Here is a 19,115-nt window from a genome sequence, read left to right as displayed (position 1 = left end):
CTATGTATTCTGCAATATGATTTCCATGTTCCAATTCTTCGAAAACGCCAACAATTTCCTTCTTATCCCGTCCGACACTGGTAGAGTAACACCAAATTCGAGTAACGAGATACAATGGCTCATAATATCGTTAGGCCTATGAAGTTCCACGTACCCGTCGGCCCTGCTGAGTACTGGAATACCTTCACCATTCCATAGATAAGCTTTGACAGAGGGATGATCAGGTGCCACTGCATCAATCGGAAATATTGGGCCCTTATCACATTTTTGTGTATAGGTGTCAATGCGTGATACACTTTCAAGCCATAAGATCATAGTGGCACGATAGATAGCCACCGACCACCAACGCGGACGTCCCTCTTTTGCCATCGAAGTCACAAGACGAATGACTTGTCCACAATGGAAAATAGCTTCTCCAGAATTGTAAATGCATCTTTTGTAGCGAAGAGAAAGTTCTAAGCTTGTTCCATCGAAGTCCTCTTTTCGTGCTAGCCGCTCAATCTCTGGGAAGAATGTCACCGCATTCAGACTTATGAGGTGGTAGAGGACGAGATTAGCTCGAGTAACTTGACAACTTGGATCATTTCTAGCATGAATCTCACATAAGTCATACCATTTCTGGAGCAATGACTGAGCTTCCTGAAGACGTAGTAGATTGGACGCTTTGGTAACGGATCTAGTTCCTTGTCGTGAGTTATATATTTCAGAATGAAAAGTTAAAGCTTGATGCAGATGACACAAGGAGCTATGAATTGGGTGAAGGAGAAGTTTTAACTGTAGCGGAGATAATTGCCCGTGTCGACGTTCGATGTTATCCGATAACATGTCTCGGAAGAGGCCACAGAGTGAAGGTCCTACTGGTGGTGTACCGATAGAATCTGGATTCAGGAGCCAATCAGTGCCGATATATGTTTGCTGAACAATTGCCGCCCAATCATTTGCATCTTTAGCCAACCATAAGCACTCTATTCCAGGCATTGGAGTCTCAAGTTCTGTAATTGACATAATAGGTGAGGTATCGTGGAATAAGCTCAGCTCTTGGTCTACCATGACCCAGTTGTAGACCAACCTAAAATATTGTCAACCTTCGTATAGAGAAAATCCACAAGATTGAACGAATTATCATGGTTCATTGAATTGTAATGGATGGAAACGGATTAAGATTTTGGCTTTGGCTTTGGAATCTTACCTGCTTTTCTTTTCTCTCTGTAGCCAAATTCTCCACTGGTCATCTAGACTCGAGGATTCGCGAAAAGATGGCGCCATTGGTATGTGAGGCTCCAACATACCAGCATGTTTTAGCATCTATATTCAACAAATAAGTATCTTGAAAGCTTTGATTTAGTAATTACTTACCGCAAGATACATCCCTCGTTGTGCCATAGCTAGGTTCATGTGAGAAGCATCTCCACCCCAAGCACCAAGTATCGTGAAAAGCAGTGCGCATTTGAACACCACAGGATCAGCTGATAAATCAACGTTTTTTTCGATCACCTTAAATAGCGATATGCGGCAAGCTTCCGTAAGCCCCGCAGTCAAGCATCTAGCTTCAGCGGTTGGAAGAGCTGCAGCGCCATGTGCTATCATTAACAACAATAGTAATGTTGAAGTTTGGTTGTTCAGCATTAATTCGTTGGGATCAAGGTTTCCGCCATTGATGAGAGTGTAGTAAGGAGCCAAGCTTCGAACGTGACTTCGAAGAAAATACTCCAAGACGTTTGATGGAGGTAGAACAAGGAAATTGAATCCTGCATCAGGACTCGTGTAATTGGAAGATTTTGGCCAACCTTTCAAACCTCCTCGATGTGTTTCTAAAGCTGTATGAAGAAAGCTTTGGGTGATGGCCATTATCCTATCTCTGGTGCTTGCACTCACAGGCATAACAGATACTCCATCTCCATATCGAATCTCGGCTGGTTCCAAATCATGATTTAACGAATCCCATGTGGCGTCATGCTTCGAGTGTTGTTCCAGATTCTCGAGGTATGCTATAGCTGTTCGTGCTGACGGCCCAGGAATCAGTCGTGGATTGCATCGTGCAAGAGGCCACGCCGATTCCGCGGCTACCAGGAGCTCAAAGTCATCAGAGCTGCTATCTGTCAGAATGGGAACCGCGATTTCGATAAGCTTGGCTGGACGGTTAGCATCTGAAGAGATGCTAGCGCTCTTAGTATGTGACATCGACGGAGATGGATGCAGAGATCCAGTAAATAGTGGCTCTGAAATTGAAGACGTATCGCTTGGTTCCAGAAAGTTTGGCGTTACTAGATTGCTGGATAATTCAGACCCCATCGAGTATATTTCAATATCTAAGGGGTAGTGACTCCATGCCATCAAGTCATGGTAATTGACGTTCCCATTCATTGTATCTGTGTTGCCGAACATCGAGTGTTCCATCCCCCCAAGGCTTTCGCCTGGGGAAGGTCCGAAGCCATCAACAGTAAATCGTAAGTCTTGGGTGGGATATATATTTTTTTCCGGTGTTGCTACCATAAATTGCGGATCTATGGGTGTTTCTGTGGGACTGACTTTGGTTTCCGGTAATATTTCCTTTGGTACTATGTCCTGATCCATGGGGTCACGCGGTGGCTCTTGTGTTGGTGGTGTCTTTTTGTGCGAGCTTGAGGACCGGTTCGCAGCCTTTGATGAACGTCGGGCATATCTGCTCGCGCATGGTAGGTTTTTCTCAGAACATCTTGAGCAAGGAACCCTTTTATCACAACCGGTTTTTGCACTAGCGCAATTGATGCATGCAATGGGTGTTCGACCGTTGACCGTTGGGACACCACCTGGTAATGGCTCCATTGGATCTTTTGCTTCATGATATGTAGAGTGATGTCTTTGGAGAAGATCTCTTGAGATTGCATAGTTAGTGGATCTCGAGTCTTAACATAGCCAAATTACGGGGTGTGAATACCTTCTGGGAAAAGATAGTTGACACAATGTACACCTATGTGGCTTTACGTTTGTATCTGCAGGATAGAGGTTATATTAGAATTCTCTTATTCAATGGTGATAATAGGACTTTTCGTTACTTACGGCTCGGTATGTGTCTTTCTAAATGTTCCTTACGAGTAAAACTCTTTCCGCAATATGTGCAAAAAATCATATTCTCCATTTAACGTCGGCAGTGGTTCTCTTTCTCTTTATCGTAGCTTCCATTGATGGGGGATCTGATAGGGATTTGAATAGTTAAAGATTGGGATCTCCTAAGCATATTGTGTTGAAAGCGGCTGACAGCTTTATGCGTGGCCGAGTGTCAAAATAGTTTGCAGGCAAGTCCTATGGACAAGGCTTAGATTTGACAAACATTTGGTAAGGATAAGAGTAGGTGACCATGATATTAACAAAGACGAACCAAACATCTTACGCATGGTCAGACCACACTCATTCGTGGTGACAGGGTTCAGAGGCACCCGATCTTTAATTCGCCGACTAGGGAAATGTCGTATTAGCCATGCAGTGGCTTCGTGGTAATCGTGAAGCTTGATGTTAATATTGGAATCGAGGCTGGAACCAGTGATATTAGTGCTGCTGGCCTGAAGGATTTTAAGATCCCTCTTTGTACAGGTATCTGAGAGGGCGGTACATAGACCAGACACCCTAGTGTAGATCTGATGGAGGGTCCAATCCCAGCCGGAAAGCCGCAGCTTGGGAGCTTGGCTAACAGCTGAGCTAGGACTTTTGACGTTGAAAGTACCATCATAATTAATAAACAAACCGTAGGTAGCCATCTTTACGACTCAAAGTAGTAGCAGTTTCAGCGTGAAGATAATTAATTGTACAAACATGTTTTGGGATCCTGACGAACCAACCCCCTACCAGGTCTAAATCACAAGTGTTATCACATGCAGAATCCTTGTTTAAGCATTCTTGTATGATTTCAAATCATCGTTACTTGGATAAATAAACCCCACGTGTACTTATGTATGCAGTTAAGACGGGATGTTAATTGAATTTTGTTTGTGCCATGATTATGCAAGATTCCGGTACAGAAAAACGAGGTCTGCAGTGGTAAGTACCACAAATATCCAAAGTAGTATACTGTACATATTTTGCAATACTATACCCCTTCTGGAAGACTGCAGTAGATCTAGTGCGTGAAACAGTAAGAGTACCGGCGGAAGTATGATCAAGCCGTTGAATGAAGATAACAAGAACAACTGTTTGTAGCAATAGACGAAAAGAAGTAGTTAGACTAGTGTCGTTTAAACAAATTGGGTCTCATCATTCGATACCTACCAAACGAGGTTGCATCGAAGCTAACAAGGGACAGTAAGCCCAAATATCGGAATAAGGTACGTGTAAGGATATTAGATAAATCCATCCTGGTATGACCGTCAGGATTATGCACGTCATAGCATGATAGCTAATAGCAGTTCGAACAACGCATGATCTTCATGTCTAGTTGGGGTAGCCAGAGGAACGCGAGGAGACGATTGATTGCCCATGAACCCTACCCACACTCCTAAAATATTTCCAAAGGGGAAATCGGCATCTGTTCAATCTGAATGAGTGCTTTGTGGCTTGGATTCTTAGATATACATCTAATGTTTCACGAAGGCAGTACAACCACACCTGAATTAATTTCCTTCTCCAGCTCCTCCCTCCTCCATTGAGAACGTGAAACCTTGGCGAGTACTTTGGCTAAGAATAAAGAGCTTGTACAAATATTAGTTCCGAAGAAGTACTACTCGGTACCAAAGCATGGTGGAACTATTCGGATTTCGTAGATAACGATCGAAAGAAATTATACGAGGCTCTGGGCGTTCCGAAAAAGGTAATTCTAGAATGGGGATTCTAGATAATGATTTTGGGATGAGCCAAGAGCCAGTATTAACCTATCAAAATCGTCTGAAAGTCTTACCTTGGGGGAGCCCGCGAGGAATCGAAACACTACTCCAAATCACACCCCGCCAATCATGCCCACCACATTCCAGCTCATCCAACCATGAGAACCCCACAGTCAAAGGACTGATCCTGGAGAATACAAACACTTTCAAGACTTCACCCCGCTATCCATGAAATGCCAAACAAGACCTTTCTGAGTACTGTAGAGATCAGCTGTACGCTTATAAGCGCCTTTTAACCTCCATCCAAGAACAAGGCTGCAATCGAGTTGTATACTCCGTATTTCAAGTGCTATTTGTGATCAGTAAACCATCTCGTGGCGTTGGCCAATGCTTTTCATTTGGATTCATGGGTTTCATTGGCTATCATTTGCATGAGCCTACGATCATTAGAACGATGACATCTCAAACCTCAAGAAACATTGAATACAGCAATCTCCAGTAACTGTCTTGGGAATCCTGAGATGGCCTCGAGAACCTTGTGAAAATAGAAGGTGCGACTCTCAGTTGGAGCCACGAGCAGTTCAACTTGTGTGTTTTGAAGGAAAAATGAGTTTCTCTGCTGATAGAACGAACGACTCCTGTGATATAATTGGTCTATTGATAAAACATGATCGCATGCTCTCACCTTTAAATTGTGTATTATTTCGATTAAATGTACTCGTAGAATTTTTCCGCCGGTTATTCACGTTGGAATTCCAAGCGATATTCGGGTACTGCCCATGAAACAGTTTACCCCACGGTTCAAGAGCTGTTTAAATCAGCCCGACCTTCTCGCTTAGCCGTAAACCCCCATCTTATGTTTCATCCCAGCTCCTCTGCTCCGCCGTCTGTATGACTGACAGTTCCTATAGGTGGATCTCAGTTGAAGAGGATTTAAATTACCTTGCTGGTATATCAGCCCTACATGACTTTCATTCCGATAATAATACGACAAACCGATCCGAGATGGCTCCTGGTTTTACTCTAAAACGCCATTGAAATCCAGGTACTTGTGGATGGAAGTTGAAATTCCACAGGGCAACTTCAGAATCAAAGTTTTTTCAAAATATTCTGTGTAAATACTGAACACGTATACACCATAGAGTCGTCTCAAACTCTTTAATCAAGCTGGTGTTACCATAAGCTTGATGATGTACGGGATAATACGAGGTGCAAGTTCTTCAGCATCAGCACGCCTGGTCTTAACTCCGCGTATCAAAGCATACTAAGTATCGGCATGAAGATGAAATATTAATAGTTTATCATCGGTCAGATTTTAGTATTGAACACGGCCGGCAGTAGTACAAGTTTGCGATTCATAAAAATCATGACCAGCGCGCAGTTGTCAAAACATACCACATGACTGTCAGAACTCTGTCCTAAAAAAAGGCGTCAAACCTTTTTTGGCCATCAAGACTTATAATTGCAGATGATGAGAAGTACCAGTACAAAATTAATGCCGGAGGTACATTACATCAGGGGTTGCGGTAGATTAAAGCCGAAACTTGGCACCGTTTCATAGTCCTGAACACACCACGACCACATTACAACTTGCTCTTAGTACACAAATATTAATGAGGAAACTCATGGTAGTTGACGAGGTAGATCTTACAGTTTAAATCAATGATGACGGTCCAGACTATCGGTCGCTATGGATGACGTGCTTTAGACACGATTTCAAGTTTTGATGCGAAGTTTTTAATCCGAATCAAGATTACGCAGGTCTGTAAAAGGTTGTCAAAGGTATGAACCAGTTATCAAGATAGTGGCTGCAATAGATGTCGGAGATAGAAGCCATGAATTGGTATCTCAACTATGCATGTAGGCATAGAACTTGACTCATCAGAAGGTAATTGAGAAGTACACCTATGACTAATGCACATGCAGATACGGTACTCTCCAACGACCACATGAGTTTCATGCTAGATAGCTACGATAAAACAATCTATCAGTAACAGGCAACTAGAATGATCTGAAGTCTCGCAAGAACGCCAGTGCATAATCCTGCAGCGTGGCTCAGGCTATTGGCCGTTGGCCACGTAACTATTTACTGGAAACGATCATAAATCCCGACAACCACTTCTACGGATCATCGCTTCCGTTTCTTGGAATAGTCTTTGAAGATAGCTATCTTTTGTAGCTACTAGATAAGATGAACAGGGTGAATTATTATGACCCGAAGTGTCCAAAAAGCTTTCTAGAGTGACCCCGAGACTAAAAACTTGAAACAGCAACAATATTCATTCATGGCTTCCAGTAGCTTTGAAAAATCACATATACATACCAACAGTGATTTTAGCAATCAGGGCTCAGAGCGAGCACCGACTCGTCAATCGTAGTGCCCAGGAATTTTGAGATAAGATCTAAAGTTGACAATCTGGTCACTGCATGGAAGTCGAATATATGAACTCCTACGCCAGGAGCAGATTTCGAAACATCCCCGCATTCTTGGCAAGAACAATTCTAGCGTATCAAGAAGCTTACCGAAGGTGAGATGAAAACGCCACTTCAAGCTATTCTAAGTTATATCGTCTCTCAAATAATGGCCAGGATCAGCCTCTTTGACTAGCCAGGGCAACTCATGCAGTGATCGATATCTGCACTAATTATATATGTAGAAGAATATAGATCACTTCAAGTGAGATTTAGGTACATAGGAGCCATTATATGAATGATAGGATATAAGGATCTGGCGTTGTTGATGAACCTCCCGCCATGATGAAACAACGATTACCCGATATCACATCACCTTGCCCCATACTTGGCACCTTCCTTCAAAACTTACCCGCTCCAAGTTGCCGGCATATCCACGCTCTAGACTATAACCGGGGACAAAGTTTGAAGGTTCCGAGACCTTGGAATTGGATATGCTCATCTTAGAACACTGTATGGATAATTCATGCCTGGATCCTTGAAACTAGGTTATTTATTGAATAATTGGAATGAAAATCAATGGATTAGTAAGTGCGGCGCCCAGTTATTCCATGGAATTGACACAATGACCAAAATCATCTAATTGGCCGTCGTCTATTTTTCGGTACATTATCTTGTAGAGCTCATCTCACCTCACGTAATCGCCAGTACATATCCATCATCAATCAGCCTACGTATATCAGAAATAGATACTGCGCCCATAATACATGTGATTAGCCCACACAGCCTAAATTAGACGACGCATAGGAGAACACAACAGACAGTAAGAAGCTTCAATCTTAGCAAGATATAGCACAGTAAGAATCATATCTGGGACTAAGAAACCGGAAAGTCAGATAAAGCTTGACATAAGCCAGACGCTGAGAAGTTTCGATACCTATTCTGAAAATATATCACAGCTTTGACATCAACAGAGCTGAGCCAATACTCTGAGATGCGGGGAGATGAGTAAGAGTTCAAGATATAGCATCAGTATCTGTCTTTGATATATCATCAAAAGCAGCAGGAATTTGAGATTAAAAAGTAATAAAGGTCGGGCTATGGACAGATGTGGGGTACATGAGGCTGAAAAGGAGTGGGATACGATATATTATGGATGCAACACTCGGTATTGACCTCTTTCGATTAGTAACGTAACGCTAAAGTCTCATACCTAGAAAAGCAACGATAGATAATCACGTCAACGCCGCTTGCATCAAGTATATCAAGAAGTTTTATGGGTAATCGGGATCCAGCTTCAAAAAACCGGGACAACTTTTCCAGTTCCATTCAAGCAGGTTACCTTACCCCCGATGCCACCGGTTTTTACAACGGATCATGCTAGTAAATAATCGGGATCTATAATAATCAACCCAAAACACACAATTCTTCAACGGCATGTGTCATCAGCCCCTCATACTTCTCTGACACCGGAAGTTTACAGCCTAGAGCCCTAACAACTTTCCGGTTGACTCATCCGGTGATCAAGGATACGTGAGATGCCTTGTCTCTTGTCCTGGGGAGAAACTCGTTCGGTATTGCTATCTCAAGGATTGGTACTACCAACTTGGTAAGGAGCTTGACGATCGATAAATCACGAATCACTAATCATCACAACCTCGCCTCAACCTTCTAGCTGCGTACTTTCTATTAGCGTTAATCTCAGCCTCAAAATGTCCAAGATACACATATCATCCCTTGCTATCTCACACGAAACCTTGTCTAACCCTTGTTTTCCTGGCTTCACTGGTTCTCGATCCAAAACCAAGAAACCCCAAGATATACCGAATTGTCTTCGGCGAGTCAACCTTGATTGTGACCGCAAATAACACGAAATCAGGAATCAGATATCACATCAACAAGCGCAAGCACAATTCCAAGAAACTAAAACTGGTATCAAGATCGATATCATGCATGCACTAATTACGAGCTATAATACCAGAAAACACCACAGTCTAACAGTTTCAAGAATGCCAATCTTCAACTACTAGCTAACAATATCATCAAGACAACAAATTCTTTACAATCCGACCTCGCCAAGCAACTTGAAGATTTCAAGCAAAATCCAACAACCTATCATCACCAACACCAACATCACAATCAGAATCGTAAGTTTATCCGATCTGACATGCATCTACCGACCCCACCAATCCTCGCCCCTCTCCACCACTTGAGCATCTATTCCGCCTTACACTTTCCAAGTTCATGGTCACAATATCAATGTCACTATCATCTTTTGACTACCACCCATTCACTATCACTATCACAATCAATATCACCTTTTCAAACAATCACCTCGAGTTCTCTCCCTCTCATCTTCTCATCCTCTCTCACCCTTTCACATCTCCATCCCCCAGCCCCGCTCGCTACACAGCCCTATCTCACCCCCAAACGAAAACCCCATCGCACCAATCATCAAATCAATTAAAATCAATTCACCAACCCAATACGAATCTCCAACAATCCAGCTCTTCTCCAACAACCACCCTCCTCTCCCACCCATCCCATCCCATCCCATCCGCTCATATATCAATCACATCTCAAAAACCATCCTCTTCCTATCATCCACCCATCCATCCATCCATCTCCATCATCCCGCCCCAACATCTCCCAATTCAAATTTATTCGTTCACACACCACACCTGTTTGCTCACGAGCCACGCCGCTTATCACAATGTAACCTCGTTTATCCCCCACTAACCAACACTGAAATAGGCCGCGCTCGGCGCCCAGCGCGCGCTAATTCAGAGGATGAGGTGAGATACTACATCGTACTTACGCGGAGAGTGGCGAGGGATTATGTTTTGAGAATATGGGATGTGAGATGTGAGATGAATTTTCTCGATGCGATGATTTGATTTAATAGAACTAGACACAATTGAATGAGATGAGCTCTGGTGATTCATCTCTTATTGTCTTGAAATCAGGTGATTTGTTTTAGCGAGTGATTGAGCGAAGATTGTGAATAGGAGGGTCTAGGAGAGGAGATGATGAAGATGCTTGCATACATTGGTTTTGAGTTTGAGTTTGGGTAATGATGTGTATCAACTTTGTTTGTGCTGCGTAGCAGATAAAGATGTATATGTAGATGCATGTGAACAATAAAATCACATAGTGCAAAGACAGAGTGTACCATCTATCAAAATTTTCAATTCCAAAGAATCCCTGGCGTTCAATGATTTGCGATAGCTAGCAAGCAACAATAGAGTTTACTTGAAACCCTTTGTCAAATCTTACACTCTCGGTTCATCTGATCTCCCGCTCCCCTTCCCTCTCTTGGCAACCCCTTTCCAATGCGTCCTCATTCCCTTCAACAATACATAAGCCAAGCCCCTATAAATCACAGTACAAATGCCCAGCGCAATGATATTCCACAGGGCGTCCGTATTCAAATCGTAGAGATCCAGTGCTTCCACTCCGTTATTGATCGGACAACTTCCATCTGGCAGTTTCTGCGCATCAGTACACGTAAATACAATGCTTCTCAAGGTGTACGGCGCCAAATTCCTAATAGCGTAGCGAATAGGCGAGAGATAGTTTACTCCTTGGAGAAACGCAGGCATACCAATGGACATGATACCGGACATAAATTGGGCTATTGATAGGAATACACTTGTAAGGTTTACCGCGAAGCCTGTGTGGGAGAAGAGGGTATTGAACTATTGTCATGTTAGTAACTACTATGAGTCTTGGACTTCGGATAAGGAGAACATACCATAATACCCAGACTCTCTCCACAATTAATAATGCAAAAGCAATTAAAGAAGCACACAAAGAATACCTGAGAATTTCTGGGTAATCCCGTAGCTAAATCCGTCAATATCGCAAAGATTAAAGATGTGAATATCTCAAATGGTATCTCCAGTGTAGTATATTGAGCGAAAAAAGCTTCGACGCTATAAATACCGTCGTCGTTTTCTCGATAGAAGACATCTTTTTCATTAGGATAGACTGCAACGTTTTGCAGCATACCTACGAAATAAAATGCACAAAATTCTTGGATGAAACCAAATCTGTTTTGTACGGAATAATAGTCGTGTTTTAATGGTGCGAAGAACAAAGCGAGAATTATAGCGAGACCCAAGACTTGCATAGTTCGAGCTAGGAGTAAATCAGGCTGTCGACGAAAATTGATCGAAGCTCTATGAACAAGAATAGGGTATGCAGAGAAGAAGCCAGATGATTTGCGAACAAGAGAACCCAGTTCTGCAGGAGTAGATATTGTGGTTGGGATGATAGCTTTTGTGAAATCTCCCGATGACCAGGAATTAATGAGATCTCTTACTCTAGAACGAGTGGCTTCCTCTCGTCTAGACTGTTGTAAATCAATGGTGATTAGATCGAGTGCGAAATCAGCTGGATTTGTCGTAGTAGGACATGGATGGCCCAAATTATTAAAGTGTGAAATCATATCAGAACCTTTACCAGCATAAACGGGAAAGCCTCCACGTGCTAATAGAAGAACACTCCCAAAATGCTTAAAGGTGTCCGAGCGAGATTGATGGATTGTGAGTATTAGAGTTCGACCTTCTTGTGCAAGACCTTGAAGCACTTCCATGATGGATGAAGCGGTGAATGCATCTAAACCAGAGGTTGGTTCATCTAAAAGGAGCACCTATGGTAAAGAATTAGCGGCAAGCAATTTTCAACAGAGCAGTAATTATTTGCAATTGGAAGTGTAAGGGGAATAGATAAAGTTCTTGTAGACTCACCCTTGGATCCGTCAGAATTTGAACGGCGATAGTTACTCTGCGCTTTTCACCACCTGATATACCTTTAATGAGATCAGATCCAATAAGGTTGTCCGCACAATCCTTCAGACCCATCTTCAGCAGAACATCCTCAGCACGTCGAATCTTTTGGTCCTTTGTCATAAATGACGGAAGTCGTAGCCCAGCTGCAAAATGAAGGGTTTCCCTAACCGTTAATGAAGGAAGTAATGCATCATCATCTTGACATACGTAACAACAAACAGATCGTATGACTGAAGCCGATGGCACTGCACCATTAAAAGTCATGTCTCCACTTGGTCGATATTTTGTTCCGATGGAATTACGTAGTCGCAAAGCCATCGCATTGAGAAGAGATGTTTTACCGCTGCCTGATGGTCCCATAATGACATTTAATACACCGGCTTGGAATGTTGCTGTGACTGGATTTAATATGGTTTTGGTGGGTTGTTTTTTCCCAAATGAATTACGTTTCTCGAGATCTAACGCGAATTTGTCAAGGCCGATATCAACCTATGCTAATTAGTGCCAATCCGTCATACAAATCGATATAGACATGGTCAAGTACAAGCGTGCATCAATTCACGTTTCGCCATTCATGATATCACTGGAAAGCGGAAAACAGAATATCCACTCACAGTTCGAACCTCCGCCGCAGACCTTACTGTCATCTTTTCTTTCCCTGCAGAAAAGTCCGCATCTGACCCTCTAGCTCTGGCAATCGTCATTTCAACTTTTAGGAATCGTAGACCAATGCCCGCAAGTCCGTAGAACATGATTGAATAACAGAGTAGGAAAACGATTGGCCTGACAACCCAGTTATCAGGAAATCCCAGCGAATTTATGATGAATGCGCCTGTGTATTCGACACAGGCTGGGTTCGATTCTCCGCCTTCATAAGGGCAATCATAAAACTGGCCTACGAATTCGTTTGAACACAAAGCACCAAACGCATAAAAGACATAGGCTGTCCATTTCAGCCAACGCACGTACACCGGAATAGTATTTACTTGTACGAAAAATCCACAGGCAAAGCTCTGAACTGTGTAACCCATATTTGCAATGAGAGATGCACCAGCAAAGTTCCTTGAGGCAGCTATGCACGTCATGGCGAAGGTGACGGCGATATATTGACAGAGTAACACGATAGAAAAGAAAGTAAGGAAAGTCGAGCCATCTGATCTAAAGCCTGCCATCCAATAAGATATGAGTGAAAATATCAGAGGAACAGGAAAGTCTTCGGTAAAGAACCTTGCAATTCTTCTACTGAGCAGAAAAGGGATAACGTCCACAACATTCTCGTTATTCTCACGATCAAAGAGTTGTATGTCAATCGTCAGACGATATGTTTCGAATAAGAGCATGAGATAGCCTTGTAATGCGGCAGCATTATAAAGAGCACCTTCGCGACTGCGAATACCAGAAAGATCTTCCCCCAGGTTAAAGAACACCCACCCACTCATGATCCCCATTCCTATCGCTTCTATAAGAGACCCAAACATACCCATAGGGTCTCGATAGGTTGTGACAAAGGTTCGAGAAGTTAGTACACGAGTCTGACGAACGAACGGAGAGTGACGTGTCCAATTCTTTGCTACAAGAGGGTTTGTATCCGGCGTCTCAGTAGCTGTAACCTTTTCCGAAACTTGGAAGAACCTTTTGTCATTTTCTTCTGCCCAAGCAGATTTCAAATTTTCAACTCTTGCAGAAGAAGTTGCCTCGAGTTCCGGGGAGCGATTATCAATAGCAGCTATATCAATTAAGAACTCCGCTGGATTGACAAATGCCGGTAGCTCCATGCCAATTCCTTTGAACCAAGACAAACAGTCCGCAGCTTTGCCAGAATATACTGGACTACCTCTTGTTAAGATTGTTAGACCATCAAACATTCCCCATATCTCGGATCTAGGCTGGTGAATGGTTGTAATAACCGTCCGACCTTTCCTGGCCAACCCTTTCAGGGTCCTGACTAGCTGAAATGCACTCGTCGCATCAAGTCCAGTGGTCGGTTCGTCCAGAAATAAGACGCTTGGGTTGCTTAATAATTGTACGCCAATACTTGTTCTTCTTTTCTCGCCTCCAGAGCACCCCTTGTGTTGTGTGCTACCGATTCGTGTGTCGGCGCATTCCTTCAAACCAAGCTCCAAGATTACTTCCTCCACAATATTCCTCCTTTCCTTTTCAGTTGTCGGTGGCGGTAATCGCAGATCTGCGGCATAACGTAAAGTTTCCCGAACTGTCAAAGTTGGTAGTAATACGTCTTGTTGCATGACATATGCACTACGAACACTGTGTACACCTTCCATGCCATTGAAAGTTGTGGTTCCACCAATTGTTAATCGTCCACTTGTCATGCGCTCAGCCATTGTATTTAACATAGTTGTCTTTCCCGAACCACTGCCACCAATGATGGCAGTAAGTGTTCCGATGGGCATCGAGGCAGATACGGAGTGTAAGATCTGTTTCGTGGTGGGAGTGGCAAATCCATCTTGGGCCTTCTTTCGCGGTATCCACCGTTCAATTGAAAATGGCGAAGGAGAGATATCAACGTTCACCGACAGATTTCGTATCTGAACATCGACCGGTTCTACAGCGGACAGAGAAAGTGTATTGCTCTGGGTAGTCGTGATAGCTTGGAGATTTGTGGCATCATTTTCATTTGTGGCTGATGAGGCAAGCGGTTGCGATCGAATGGATAACGATGATTTGGTTTTGGCTTCGCGAGCTTCGTGCTCATCCTTCGAGTCCATATTTCCTGGTTTTCCCTACAGTCGCATTTTCTATCTCAATGTCTGTACTGCTGTATGCTGGTCCACGGGGTTTGGTTTGATGTTTCGAGATATCCCTACTGTCAAAGAGCAAATAGCCTAATAGAAATCTCACCAGCCTGATTCAACGTTTCCGAATCGCACATGTCATCGTATTTGAGATAAAAAAAGATCAAAGAGATAAGATGAAATATACTTAGACATGTATTTGAGGTGAATCCAAATCCTTCGAATAGAACATCAATATTATCTATACAGATTGGTCATTTTCCGTTGATTTGCCTCAAGGTTCATGATACCCTAGCTGTAATGTGGATAAATTTCTTGCGGGGGGTTTCAACAATAGGTTATTTAGCGCACCTCGGCTGCGAAGCGATGACTGCAAACAGTAATTTCAGGCGATAAGACGCCTATCGAACCCCGCAGTATAATGAATATCCCCTGTATCGGGATAGTGTAAAACCCAACAAACGGTGAATCTGTCAGTCTGTACAACAAAATAACGTGTATGTCGCGTGTAACGCGTGCGATCGTCGCATTCCAGAAATTCTAGAAGTCTAGAATAGAAGTCTACAAGACTACAATCGACCCCTATATTCGTGCGGATCGCACCAACAGTTTTCTGAGAATGTCCCGGTGAGCTCCAATGCCGAATATGGAAGCGTTCTACATGTTTGGGCATATCACTTGAAGACCTTCAACTGAATTGATATCCTTATAATACTTTGCAACACACCTACTTTGATGATAATTCAATAAAGAAGTCGTGTTAATCGTAGGAATTGATTTTCTATCCTAGATGCATGGTTATCGTTTCGATCAAGAGCTTCCAAGGTTCAGTACAACACCGGTGGCTTAGGCATAGAAGGCCATCAATACGAAGCTCCATTATGTATTTTGTCTATCATTGTATATCCTGTTTTCATCTATGAAGATCACGGAGAGGTCTTCTCTAAAAATGTCCCAGAGATTCTATTTCCTCAATTTCAGCAGCTAAGTAGTGGTAGCACCTGGAATCCGAAATACAACCAAAACAACCAAGTCATGAGTCCAGCTTTGGGATTGGGATTGCCACCGATATTTTCTGCAGCCAAACCGACAATCAAATCAATATAGACTTGCGTCGATGTTGCACAGATTCCCCATATAATACAGCCTGATTCCGCCGATCGAAAGTTCAACACACGGCTTAACATGCGGTAGCATTCATATCCCAAGTTTTGCGTTGATCTCGAGGGCTCCGCGTCACCCTCTAACTCCGAGTACGTTTCATGAGCATCTTCGTCTCCCTCTGGATGCCATCGATACCAGTGATGCAGAGCTGAAGCTGTCATTATTAACAAAATGACTGTGGTTGTAGTAATACCATATATCCCAGTAGTGACCCCAAATTTGAGGCCATGGCGTACCAAGTTACTCGCCAAAGTGATTGCGCCGAACATTATACCTATTGTCGCTGCAATGAATATTGCCAAAATCCAAACGGGTATCAATGTAGGTTCAGAACGCTCCGATCTTTTTTGTGATTCTTGACGGCCAGCAGAAAACGCGATTGCGCTCGAAATCAGAGAGGTAACGAGCTTCAAGGACGTTATAAATTGAAGATGGCAGTTTTGACTTTCGACTATCACTATTGGCGGAATGATTATGGTCGATGAGAACTGCATGACAGCTAATATGGCATTGAAACGCGCATGCTTTAAACTGGTCCCATCTTCTAATGTATTTCTGCAACAATTGCTCCAAAATAGAGGACTCTTACTACACAACAACATGACGGATATGTAAAAAGTGATGACATCTGTCGCAATACCAATACCGCCATATGGAAGGGCGAAATTTAGACTGGCTTGCGCTAGATCTATCTGTTCCGAAGGGGGTTTGACCGTCATCATCTAACTCTGAAAGACCAAACCTAACGGATTACGTAGTTAGAGTTCAATGTGGGAAACGCCTCTGTCTTCAAACCGTAGCAGCTATTATCCTCTTTTCCTCTTCACAGATATAATCAACCTTTAAATGTGTTTTCCAACATTGGGCATTGCGTTCAACATATTGCCTCTCGAAGAGGCACATGCACTACATGAAGCTATGTTGACTCCCGCTTTAGTTAGCAATCACTTCCACAACAGAGCGGTACCCAAGCTGGCCCCTATCAGATCTTCAAAGTGCCATTTCTTTAATGCATGAACTGTACAAACAGCAATTAATAATCAGACATGTGAAGGCTTTTGGTCAGGTGGGTACAAAAATCAAAACAAAGACACAAGCTTTGATATATGTCTGCGGGATCATCATTCGAAAGGATGTGGGTTAGCAGTTGCCAATGCAGAACCAATTTGATATGTTTGACTTATGGTAGAACTTCATTGATACTAGTTATTCAATAATTATCTGCTCTTACTTTAGGTTATGGCAACTTTTCTTTCGTTTTCCAATTTGGGCTCTGTATAATCAAGGCGTCCTTGCGAGCCGTTCCAGAGATACGAATGGTAAATTTCGATCAATCTTATAGCTTTCTCACACAGCGGATAAAGTTTAGCTAGCACACCAAGTGGTCATAGTCATTCAAATCTTGCTTTACGATCGTTAGTATTCAAACCTCAATATCTACCAAATATCGACTTGTGAGAATCAATACCTGGTACATCTAGATACATTTAATTGCAACTGCTCTGTTCGCATAACAATTTTCATCCTAACTTTTCTTACAACGCTTTTGAGTTTCGTCTTAGGCCATCGTAGTAGCATTTTATTCACCAGTGTATCGTTCAAGGAGCGAATCGACTATATAAATCGCATCTCAAACACGAGAATGCTTCTTATACATGCCACTACTTCATAGAATGCTCTCTGAAGGCTCTGTGGAATAGACAACGCTGGAGATTATATTTGCATCTTTCTTCTCTCCAGTATGCATTTTTCGCTACGAAACATCAGCCACTATACGTCATCACTCACTATCAGTCAACCCAAATTATCACCGTCAAAAAAAATTAACGACATTATTCCTGAATAGTAACAGCGCTACAACATGCAACATGTCTCTGATACCGTTCTCCAATAATAATACTATTGCTCAACGGGGAAGGGCGAGAGAGGATTGCAGATGGATCCCCGCACTCTGGATTTTGGAGTGTCTAGATTTCGATGGAGAAAAGGGAGTCGTTTCTAGCATTTCTATCAAGTCTCGAATACGAAGTTGGTTTCATACTACAATGTGGCCCCTGATTATTTCACTCTATTCCCTGTCGACTGGAACTTCACTTTGAGTATGTCGATTAGCTGAATACAATACTTCTCAGTACAATTCAGACTTCTCTATAAACCACTTCTGATTAAGTCCTTGTTTTTCAGTCAGACACCATGCGTGACGAATTGCTAGATTAGGCATCAAGGTTCACGTGAGAAGGAGCGGTTTGAAGATGTAGCTGTTTCAGGTTCTCTGGTTTTGGTTACTATCACCAATCACACATGTAGTATCTTAATCCGAAAGTTGTCGTCAATTCAACCAAGCGGGCACCATTCATTTATTATTGTCGATTATGTTGAATACTGAACATCGATGTTTCTCATCGGTCCTCCTCTTTAATTCAGAATCGAAACAACGGAATAAAGTTAGTTGACCATTATAAATCACTTCTAACTTTAGCTCGCCTCATCAATTGTGTATCCGTTGATTGGTAAAGATCTGAGGGCCCCAGTTACAAGATTGTATGATTATTTTGTACTTCTGTATTCAAAATTGATCTCGAAAAGCGAGAATCGAATCTGTCATTTTTAGAACTAGACGTAAGCCACAAGAATCTGACCGAGTAGAAGAGGTTATTTCATCCCCCAAACATACATGTGGCTGCATATTCTCGTCGGGTTTATCTCTCTTTTCCAAAGAGCATCTGCTTTCGCCTGAAGAGGGGTATTTTGATGAAGTCCATCTTTTCCCTTCGTCAGTTTCTTAAGTTACTGTCGTTGAACAACTGATCGATCGCTAAGGATTCTGAGTTCTCGTTTCCCGTCCCAACTTTAAAACAAATGCCCCACGATGACTGACATGAATGATGATAGCGGTATGCGCGTGTCTGGAAAGCTTTCGATTGAGAGGTATGTTTGAATATTCCATTCGTTCCTTTGACTTTGCTTCCGGATGTTCTGAAATCGATGCTGATATATCCTTCTCCTCATCAGTAAGCCATTGACCCATTGGATTGACATGCGAATCGGGGATGAAGGAGAAAAAACAAGTAAAAGGTTCATGGTAAGCAAGGAGTTACTTATCAAGAAATTCAGGTTCTTTAAAGATGTGTTGGTAGTAGAAAAGGAAAGTCGTAGGAGGTTGACAGGTTTGGTGATTGAAAATTGTGGTGAAGATGTTT

At 42.6% G+C, this 19,115-nt stretch overlaps 3 protein-coding genes across 3 annotated transcripts; all 3 read right to left on the bottom strand.

Moving 5' to 3' along the window:
* On the bottom strand, positions 1-3,109 carry Bfra_003156 (putative transcription factor cmr1 protein; the record flags this gene model as incomplete). The annotated part of the gene is made up of 5 exons (XM_037333568.1): positions 1-1,069; positions 1,190-1,305; positions 1,357-2,854; positions 2,905-2,950; positions 3,040-3,109. The coding sequence occupies 5 exons, from the start codon at positions 3,107-3,109 to the stop codon at positions 1-3; spliced, it is 2,799 nt and encodes a 932-aa protein (XP_037195696.1).
* A 7,368-nt stretch (positions 3,110-10,477) lies between these two features.
* Bfra_003155 (putative abc transporter protein) lies at positions 10,478-14,724 on the bottom strand (the record flags this gene model as incomplete). Its single annotated transcript, XM_037333567.1, has 4 exons — positions 10,478-10,903; positions 10,960-11,859; positions 11,957-12,487; positions 12,613-14,724. The coding sequence occupies 4 exons, from the start codon at positions 14,722-14,724 to the stop codon at positions 10,478-10,480; spliced, it is 3,969 nt and encodes a 1,322-aa protein (XP_037195695.1).
* Positions 14,725-15,728: 1,004 nt separating this feature from the next.
* On the bottom strand, positions 15,729-16,634 carry Bfra_003154 (uncharacterized protein; the record flags this gene model as incomplete). Its single annotated transcript, XM_037333566.1, has 1 exon — positions 15,729-16,634. One exon carries the CDS (start codon positions 16,632-16,634, stop codon positions 15,729-15,731), a length of 906 nt encoding a protein of 301 aa, XP_037195694.1.
* Between the last annotated feature and the right edge of the window lie 2,481 nt (positions 16,635-19,115).

This window comes from Botrytis fragariae (genome assembly GCF_013461495.1).
Source record: "Botrytis fragariae strain BVB16 chromosome Unknown tig00000012, whole genome shotgun sequence".
In the NCBI taxonomy this organism is placed as follows: Eukaryota; Fungi; Ascomycota; class Leotiomycetes; order Helotiales; family Sclerotiniaceae; genus Botrytis; species Botrytis fragariae.
The sequence above is the reverse complement of the archived record's forward strand: the minus strand, read 5'-3'. Positions and strand labels throughout refer to the sequence as shown.